The 10318-nt window shown below is 38.5% G+C and overlaps 1 protein-coding gene across 2 annotated transcripts in view; it reads right to left on the bottom strand.

Moving 5' to 3' along the window:
* Positions 1 to 369: 369 nt before the first annotated feature.
* Positions 370 to 10318, bottom strand: part of ESF1 (ESF1 nucleolar pre-rRNA processing protein homolog) — a 41375-nt gene continuing 31426 nt past the window's right edge. For both annotated transcript variants that reach the window (XM_081941847.1, XM_081941846.1), the window contains exons 12-15: positions 8688 to 8781; positions 6831 to 6898; positions 2840 to 2986; positions 370 to 991 (exon numbers count right to left, since the gene is read on the bottom strand). In XM_081941847.1, the coding sequence (XP_081797973.1) occupies positions 704 to 991; positions 2840 to 2986; positions 6831 to 6898; positions 8688 to 8781 (597 nt within the window). In that variant the 3' untranslated portion in view covers positions 370 to 703. The remainder of the gene's footprint in view (positions 992 to 2839; positions 2987 to 6830; positions 6899 to 8687; positions 8782 to 10318) is intronic.

Genomic DNA, 10318 nt, shown 5'->3' with positions numbered 1-10318 from the left:
TCTTCAAGTGCAGATATATGCATCTAGCAATTCTCAGAAAGGAAATACTGAATTATCTTAAATCTTGGAGAATATTGATTCTTGTTTGCATTGTCAGCCATTTACCACATCCTGTAAAATTATAGAAGAACATATTTTGAAGGAATAATGTGTATTAATGATTAGCCAGAACTCTGAATTGTACAGCAATTCAGTAATGCAAATAGCTTGTCAGACTCTTAATTTCAATTTTAATCTGAGAATCAAGGGAAGTTAATGTAACATTAAGAAAAAACCATGACAAACTTCGATAAATCTTTGAAAAGTTGAGAATTGAATGTTAAAAGAAAAAAGTACCTTACAACTTTAAGCACTGTATTATTATTCAATGCTAGTCACAGTAATAACAGTCACATGCTTTTTATTTAATCCATTTTATTAATATGATTACAAATATCCAAAATATTTTCTTCCTTTAAAAATGTTCAAGAACCAATACCACAATATGCTACGAAAAGAAAACAATCTCATTTTTTAATATAGCCAAAATAAGTTCCATTTGCTTTTAGGATAGCTTCATTTGCAATTCCTCTGGCAAGATTTTTATAAGCATTGAACTGGAAGAAAAGGTGAAGAAAGTTTCAAGGATCCAGTGTTTTTTAAAACCTAAAATAAATTGTGTCTTCTTTGAAAGTTCACTTCATCTTTAAACTCTTCAGTCAATTTATTTAATTTTCTGTTTCTTCCTTGCTTGAAACTGTTCTGTTTTATTCTTGACGGATTTGACTAGCATCGACAATGCAGGATCTAGAGATTTTTTGGCAACAGGTTTCTTCTCTGCCACATTGTCCTGCTCTCCCTTTGATTCAGTTGACCCCTGATGCCTTCGGCGAGCTTTCTCCTCTAAAATCTTTTGCACTGCTTTTGTTTTCTTGAAGTTTGGATCGGAAGGATCCAAATTATACAGATGGGAAGTATACATGGCTTGAAATCTGGCATCATCAACATTTACCTGCCAACAGCAATAAAATGAATTTTACTTGCCAAAAGAAAAACTGAGGAGAAAATTGTAACCATATCATGCAAGGTAGGTGTTGCTTAAGAGGACATACAATGGCGTTCAGACTGAGGGAGCAGTTCTCAGAAATGTTAAATACATAGACGGAGAATCTGCCAAGACACCATATATTTCACAAAATGCTAACTATGTTGGAACATGTCTTACCTTACATGAAAATACCATTCATCCCCTGCAGTCACTTGACCAGATTTTGGCCCTTGGCAGCCATCTCACATTTACGACTGGTTGCAGTGTCCCATGGTTACATGTCTGCAGTTTGTTATTTTTTTTGCCCATTTCTGGCATAAAACCTCCCTACTTGGGGGAATGATTTCATACTTATTACCACATGACTACTGTAAAAACAATCATTAAAGTCGGGTCTGGTCATGTGGGTGCCTCAATTTATGTCTGTCATGACTTATGACCAAAATTCTAGTCCCAATTGCCATCATAAGTTGAGGACTGCCTATGCATTCTGTTTACCTTCTTACTATTTCTTGTGAGTCTTCTTATATAAGAACAATATAGAAACCAAACCCATGCTGCTCTCCTGAAAACACATGAAAAGCAACTTTTCCAATCAATCTGTATTCCCCTATTTCATAGACCAAGGGCTGATCTGAAATGATCAGAGAAGCCATGTTCTATAAACTTTAGAATTCATTCTAGATACAACCCTTATTCCTCTTTCTTGCATACCAGCAGAATCATTCACAACTGCATTAAGCACCTTCCTAAAATACTAGTGTACACTATCAATAGAATTCTTATGCAAAAGAATTGTGATGTATGCTTCAATTTCTATATTTTTTTATAAAGACACATTCTCTTGCTAAGATGGAAACAGTGTGGAGACCTGAACTACAGAGCCAACATATTTATTGTCCGTGAAATATTCTTGGAAACTACTTATGTGAGACAACCTCAAATGCTCAAGGAAAGTATTTTTCAAGAATATGTTTTCAGATAGAAAATATGAGGGAATTCTTTTTTGAATGAGAAAGATTGGTACTATGGAAATAAGGTATCACCAGAAGGAAAAATTACAGGAAAAGGGATATAGGCATAAAACAAGCAACTTTTGTATGTAAAGATTTCTGTGGATATATATTTAGATTGACTAGAATCAAAGTGGATGAGAACAAGAATAAAAGTGGAGAAAAATATCAAACTTGGAATTGTTCTTCATAATTACAAACTGTATGTTACCAGTTAGAAATGATGGAGTTCTTTTTACTGGGCCTGTTACTCAACAACCTTTCACACAAACTGCAAAGGTTAGATCAATTGTTTATATGCTGTTGTAGAAAGCCAGTTTAACGTAATGTCAATGAAACCACTTAGTTTAGGATAGGCCTAGAGACTTGTGAGTTCTAGGCTTCCCCTAGGTATAGAAGCCAGTTGGGTGACTTGGGGTCCAAAACACAGGATCGCGGTGGTGGTGAAAATAGGAGGAAGGAGTATGAGGTATGTTTACTACTGTGACTATAAAAAGGGTGAGATGTATCATCATTATCACTAGTCTCCTTCTATTCCACTAACTACATTCTACATATTCATGAAAAGACAAAGGCAAAGGAAGAATATGTACCATTCATTTCTATTATGCCCAAATAAGATTTCAGGAGTAAAAGATTACTTGGGGCTTAAGTGATATGGGGCAATTTATCAAAACGATGGGAATGATAATAGTAAAATATATTTTCATGTTAATAGCCATGTGGTTATTAGTCTATATTAATTCAAAATGATCCGTGTGTTTACAACATTTCAGAAAAGGGAAGCCCATTGTGTTACCTGGAAGTCATCTGTCACCAGTTCCTCCTTCTTCATTAGCAGCTTCTTTTTCCTTTTGCTCAGGTTCTGCTGTTCTACAATCTTATCATAATTGAAGTGACTCCTTTCCTCCTCATCATCCATCATCAATAACAAAGCCATTTCAGCCTATTACAATGAAAACAGAAAGGCCCTGTTTGTATCCCACTTCAAGTAATACAAATTCCAGATGTTTCTCAAAGACTGAAGTGTTAATGCAGGACTGGAACAACCATAATAGCTGATCTATTTACAAAACATTATTATTAGCAAGGATAAGAGCGCTTTATTATAAAAGGGAAAGAAGAAGCAATTAATAGCATCACCCTCACTGCAATAAGACTAGATTAAGAATTCTAATCTCTGTAATTTATTTGTTATGCTTTTAATACAAGCAGCTAATCTTTTTAGCAATTTGAAAATGGCATTTTTTTTGGCATATCTACACTATATTGCCAAACGTATTCGCTCACCCATCCAAATAATCAGAATCAGGTGTTCCAAGCACTTCCATGGCTACAGGTGTATAAAATCAAGTACCTAAGCATACAGACTGTTTTTATTTACAAACATTTGTGAAAGAATGGGTCGCTCTCAGGAGCTCAGTGAATTCCAGCGTGGAACTGTGATAGGATGCCTGCCACCTGTGCAACAAATCCAGTCGTGACATTTCCTCGCTGCTAAATATTCCACAGTCAACTGTCAGCTGTATTATAAGAACGTGGAAGTGTTTGGGAATGACAGCAACTCAGCCACAAAGTGGTAGGCCACGTAAACTCGTCCAACATCAGTGTGTGACCTCACAAATGCACTTCTGGAAGAATGGTCAAAAAATCCCATAAATACACTCCTAAACCTTGTGGACAGCCTTTCCAGAACAGCTGAAGCTGTTATACTGTAGCTGCAAAGGGTGGACCTACATCATATTGAACCCTATGGATTAGGAATGGGATGTCACTTACAGTAGGTTCATATGCGAGTAAAGGCAGGTGAGCGAATAGTTTTGGCAATATAGTGTATCTACAAATTAAGCATTTGTATTTATACATGGTAGCTCTAATTATGCTAATTAGGTATGTTCAAAATATTCCCAAGTCAAAATGTTCCAGTTTCAGACAATCACCTTTTTGAAGCATAAAAAAAGACAAAAATGCATGTCTCACTACTATAATCTAACTGGCATACAAAGAGCAAACCCTAAATCCTAAACAACTACTGTATTTTTCTGAGTATAAGACGCACCTTTTTTCCTCAAAAAAGAGGCTGAAAATCTGTGTGCGTCTTACACATCAAATACAGCATTTTTTTGCCACCCCTTCATCAAAATGGCTGTGCATACCCTTATGGAGGCTTTCAGAGAGCACCTGGGGGCTGGGGATGGCAGAAATAAGCAAAAAATGGGCCGTTTTTTGCCCCCCAGCCCCCAGTAGCACTCTATAAGCCTACATAAGGCTATGCATGCAGGGTTTTTTGACAGAAAATTGGCTCATTTTTGTGAAAAACAGGCCTTTTTTTGCTCCTTTTTGCACCCCTCCCCCAGGAGCACTCTGCAAGTCCCCCCAAGGCTATTCATGCCTTTTGTTTGGGGAAAAAACAGGCCCGTTTTCATGAAAAATGGACTGTTTTGGGGAGGTTTGCAGAGTGCAAAACCTTTTTTTTCCTTTTGGAAAGCTTTTTAACTGATTGATGAGAATTACATTGATCAAGTGCTGTGCCAGCAGAAACAAAGTCTTAGGTGCTGCAGATTGTCAGCGATTTCCTTCTCCAGCACATGGATAAATACACCTGGAAACATCTATCTACCTACCTATTCTCTCTCTCCCTACCTATCTACTGTATTTCTCTCTCTCTCTCTCTCCCTCCCCCCTATCTACCTACATACCTACCTACTCTCTCTCTCTCCCTACCTATCTACTGTGTATCTCTCTCTCTTTCTATTTCTCTCCCTCTATCCCTCTACCTACCTACACTCAAACTCTCTCTCCCTACCTACCTGCTGTATTTCTCTCTCTTTCTCTCTCTTTCTGTTTCTCTCTCTCTCCCTTTATCTACCTACCTACCTACTCTCTCTCTCTCTCTCCCTACCTACCTACCTACTGTATTTCTCTCTCTCTCTCTCCCTTTATCTACCTACCTACCTAACTACTCTCTCTTTCCCTATCTACTGTATTTCTCTCTCTCTCTCTCTCTCTCTCTCTCTCTCTCTATTTCTCTCTCCCTCCCTCTACCTACCAACCTACCTACTCTCTCTCTCTCCCTACCTATCTACTGTATTTCTCTCTCTCTTTCTATTTCTCTCTCTCTCTCTCTCTCCCTTTATCTACCTACCTACCTAACTATTCTCTTTCCCTACCTACCTACTGTATTTCTCTCTCTTTCTCTCTCTCTCTATCCCTCTATCTACCTATCTACTTTTTAAAAAAAAAAGCCTCTTCAAAACATTGGTGCGTCTTATACTCCGGTGCATCTTATACTCTAAAAAATATGGTAATCAAGGTTTTATTATTGTTTAAATGGGAGGCCACCAGGAAACATTGCAAACTTTACTGGGGGAGAAAACATTGTGGAAAAAAGACAACAGCAAATTACTTCCACAGTGGTGCAGAAATACAATATGGAGTTTTTCCTCAGAAGTCAAGCTCTATTCAGGTCTTCAACAGTACCTTAACATGACCGTCAACATCTGGCAACTGCTTAAACATGATCACAAATAACAGACATTTCAAAGCTGTCGTGTATTGTTCCAAACATATGTAATATCATGACATTATGTGAAATGTCCCTGAGGAAATATTTTCCATTGCCTTCTACATGGATGCTGGTGATGTTTAAACTGATTCAGACTATATGGCAAAACCTTGGAACATCTTGCAAGTATAGACATTTCAGAAATGAGAAGAAAGAAAGCTGGATTTCTGAGAAAGCCATCCTATGATTTATTGCCAAAAAATCTTGCTACACTGGCTAATACAAGACAATCATTTCACAAAGTGACATCCATTCTTCCAATGCAACTTCCATCTCAGGTCTTTTTTTAAGGAATAAGAATAAAATTCTATTTTTCTATTAGGTTTTCCCAGCCACTAATTTTCATTTGTCATTTTAATTAGGAAGTCATCCTGATTTCCTGCAACATAAGCTGCTTCTTGTTCCAGCACACTGGGTGATATTCATATACATTAACCATCTGAAGATGACATGCAGCTCATCATTAATCCTATCAATACGAAACCAAGTAGCCACGTGCATAAATTAATAAATGCGCCGGCAAAGTAATGTGAACGGTGGTATTTACAAGTACTTTACATACTGATTTTCTCAGAGAATGTTTGCAGTAAAAACAATTTGGTTTAAAGAAAAAAAAGGGAGGGTTGACATCTGCTCCTCTCTCCTGCTGTTTAGACGTGGATTGGGACAGCAAGAGAGAAAACTCCCCCATTTCTCTTAAGAGATTTTAAGCAGGTCCTCTACCCAAACATCACTTTTCATTTGATCCTTCCCCTTCTGATGGAGCAAAACAGCAATAGTGAAAATGAAAGCACATTATGTTTGGACACTGATATTCTTCAGCCTTGCTTGCTCAGCTTTCCTCATTACTGGCATTCTCCAGAAGTAGGCTTCAGCGAAAAGAAAAAGAGCTAATCCTTTGGCGCTGCTAAAGCCAACATTTGTACCAGTCTTGTTACTACTGGAAAGACCCACATGAGATACATTTCTAAGCTGGGACAAGGATGTTGGAAAAAAAAGCAATAATAAAAGAAACATTTTGGTTAATTTCTGAAAGTAATTGGGTGTCTCAAAGAGTGTAGATAGTCTCACATCTATTTTCAGCCTTAAGGATGTAATTATTTGCCTTCATATTTGTGGTAATGGAATCTTATGAACAAAAAGCAGGTTCTGTTTAACCTAGACAGCACAATTAAAAGTATTCATTCCTATATCTAACATAGTATTTCTTTAAAGTGACTCCTACCTGCTGCTTTTCAGCATCTTCTTCTTCTTCTTCTTCAACAACTCCTTTCTTTAATGTTTTATTCAAACCTAAGCAGAAATAAATGTTAAGTATTAAAACATACATAAATAATGGTCTCTAATAGAGATAATAGAGAACGTTCTGAAATATCAGGCTTTAAAAACATAATAGAATTTACCTGTGGAAAATAAGACACAAATCATCTTCATGGGGGGAAAGGTTTAGTCGGGAGATTATTTTCCTCAGAACAAAGGACTCCTGCTCTAAAGGGTGGCCTGAAGTACTTTAAATGGATAACCTTTACCCCAATAGCACTCTTCAAATTTCTGAGATTCTTAGGGGATACAAATATAGATCTCACAATGATGCGAAGTCTTTTGAAAAGAGAAAAAGGAAAAAAAGAGAGGGGAATGCATGCTAGAAAAAGAAAAAGAAAATCTCAAACCATGTTTCAGGAAGTAAAATAAGCAAATGTAACATCATGTGCAGTAAAAGCTGTTTTTTTCTTTCTTTCTCCCTTGGCAAGCACATAAGAAATATCTTTAAGTAATTCATTCAAGACGCTCGTTTCTGTATCAAAGCTATATGAAAATCTTTTGAAAAAACCAAACCGCAATGCTGTGTGTCTACCAATATATAGAGACTTGGTTTCCAAGGCTAAAAAATAATAAATTCATCATCTTGTAGATGGTCTGGGGTTTTTTTGCTAGAAAGCTGAATACATTAATTATACAAAACAATCTGACTCCTCTCTTTAGTTTCTGTAAGCTCTGGTTTATAAGCCTATTTGTTCTGAACTCATCGGCTGTCCCTAGTCCCAATTCAAGATACCAGTTATCACCTTTAAAGCCCTTTGAAGTACAAATCATGTATACACCGGTATACATCAAGCAACAGCTTCAAAAATCAAATCTGCCCCATCTAATTTGGTCATTTAAAAAGGCTCTGTTGCAGATGTTTCTAAAACCAGCCAAATTAGTGTTGTTCCACTAGGCATTTCACTTTTACTTTAATTGAATAGTACCTATATTAGATTTCTGTTGTTGATACATAGACACACACACACGCATTTGCGCAAGATTGCACACACCTTATTCCTCTTCTGATATTGCGGTATCCTAACCATCGTGCATTTGGGGCTACAAATAAGCAAGCAAACAAATGCAAAATCTACCTACACCGCTTAATGGGTAGCTTCCAATAATTAAAAACATTAAGAGCACAATTTAGAGTTTTGCATAATTTCTGTAATGGTGCTATTTTATATAGAAGCAATTTCATGACAAGGCAAATTACTTTTGAAATAAGGAGTCGGTCAAAGCAGCTTCCAGAGTATAAAATGCAAGGACACCATCTCTGAAAATTAAGGAACCCTGCTGGCTACACCTAATAAATTCTATTAACAGTTTCATCCACAGAGCTTGAGTGTTTGCAGTTATGTGCTGAATTGGCCCTATCTCTGTACAATAAAGCATTTTTAGAATATAATCACGTTTCACTTGTAATTTTTTTTCTATCCTGATTTGATATGATTTACTAATCCTGATTTGATATGATTTGATATGATTTACTAATTCTATCCCTCTCCAGCAATTTCAAATGAACCAATGTCAACAGTAGCAACAGACAAAATTAGAAAATTCTGTTATTTCCGCATTATTCAAAAATGGTCCAGTAGTTTTTTTGCTCTTATTCCTACTTTTAAATGACAAAAAAATGATTAAACAGGGTTTTTTTAAACACATGTAACAAGTACAAAGCACTGAGTGATTGCTTTTGTCATAACGTCTTGGATAAAACATTTGACATGTACTGTATCATCTTTAACAATGTAGGATAGCAAAACTGACATCTAACCTGGTCTCCCAAGTTCCTCAGCAAAATATGGATCATTCAAATCAACATCAGATGGGCATTCGTCTTCACTCAGCGTTTCCTTAATGGCAGCAGCCTGAAACAAAATACACTATATTTTCAGTATTAAATACTAGTCATATAATTAAATACATCAAGCATAAATTGTTCAAAACAGGTTTCAAGAAGTAATCCCAAAGCACAAACCTTTCATAGAGGAAGACAGTGATTTCAAACTATTGTTTTCCTAAGATTAAGGACTATAGGCATCTATGTAGATTTCCTAAAGACAGCTTAAGAAATGCTTTATAAGGAAATGTGTGATAAAAATTGAATTGCTAGCACAAAATGATGCAGGATTGCCCTATAGAAAACTGAACAAAATTCAAACACTTGTAAGCCAAGTGCATGTTTGTGTGTGTGTATGTATGCATGCATGTGTGTGTAGCAATGCAAAAAAAGTGACTACAATATTTTTTGTTAGTTGACAATGTATACGCTCAAACATCAGGCGGTTAACTGGAACCATTGGGGATCGGGATGTTCCACCAACCCCTGGCTGAGGAAGATCTGGTCCTGAGGGATCCTCCAGGGCCTGTCCACTGAAAGGGTCCGCAAGTCCGCAAACCAATGCCTGCGTGGCCAGTGGGGGGCGACCAGGATCATCTCCGCCTTCTCTCCCATGATCTTCTGGATGATGCGAGGCAGGAGAGGGAGCGGGGGGGAACGCATAAAGGAGACCCGAAGGCCACCTGCATCTCAGTGCATCCACTCCTTCTGACCGCTGCGCCAGGAACCGAGAGTAAACCCGCGGAAGCTGGGTGTTGTGGGGGGTGGCAAAGAGATCAATCACCGGCATGCCAAACTGTTCACAATGTCCCAGAAGATCGATGGGTGCAGACGCCATTCGGCATTGTCCACAACCTCGGGCTGAGCCAGTCCGCCTGTACATTTGCCACCCCCGAAATGTGCTCCACGGAAAGAGACAGCAGGTGCCTCTCGGCCCAAAGTCCAACTGCATGGCTTCATCCATCAGGGAACGCGATTTGGTCCCCCCTTGATGGTTTATATGCGCCTTGGCTGACATATTGTCCGTCAGTATCAAGACGTATTTGCCCACCATTATATCTTTGAAGTGGTGGAAGGCCAGGTGGACCGCTCGTAGTTCCAATCAGTTTATACTGTGAGTCCGGTCCACCTGGTCCCACTGCCCCTGAGCCATTTGCTCCTGGAGATGGGGCCCCCAGCCAAACAGGCTGGCGTCTGTGGTAAGAGTCAATGAGTCCTGGTCCTTGAACAGACGGCCCTTGGCGATGGCCTGAGACATCCACAAAAGGAGTGTGCGGGAAACCTCCGCAGGAATGCGAACCTTGGCCCGGGAGCAGCTTAAAAGTCTCTTCTGAAACGGTAAGAGAAAACATTGTAGCTGTCGGGAATGCAAGCGGGCCCAAGGGACTATCCCAATGGCGGACACCATGGTGCCCAGCAGTTTGGAGAGAGTGGCTGTGTTCCCTGGCGACCTGAGATGCTAAAGATCTAAGGGAATCCTGCCGCTCCTGTGATAAGAATACCCTACAGTATCAATTAAGGCACTGAGGTGCACCAATCTTGAGGTTGGGTGGAGATGACATTTG

This window comes from Natrix helvetica (genome assembly GCF_964273705.1).
Source record: "Natrix helvetica genome assembly, chromosome: 2".
NCBI classification, from domain to species: Eukaryota; Metazoa; Chordata; class Lepidosauria; order Squamata; family Natricidae; genus Natrix; species Natrix helvetica.
This window is presented reverse-complemented; position numbering and strand designations above follow the sequence as displayed.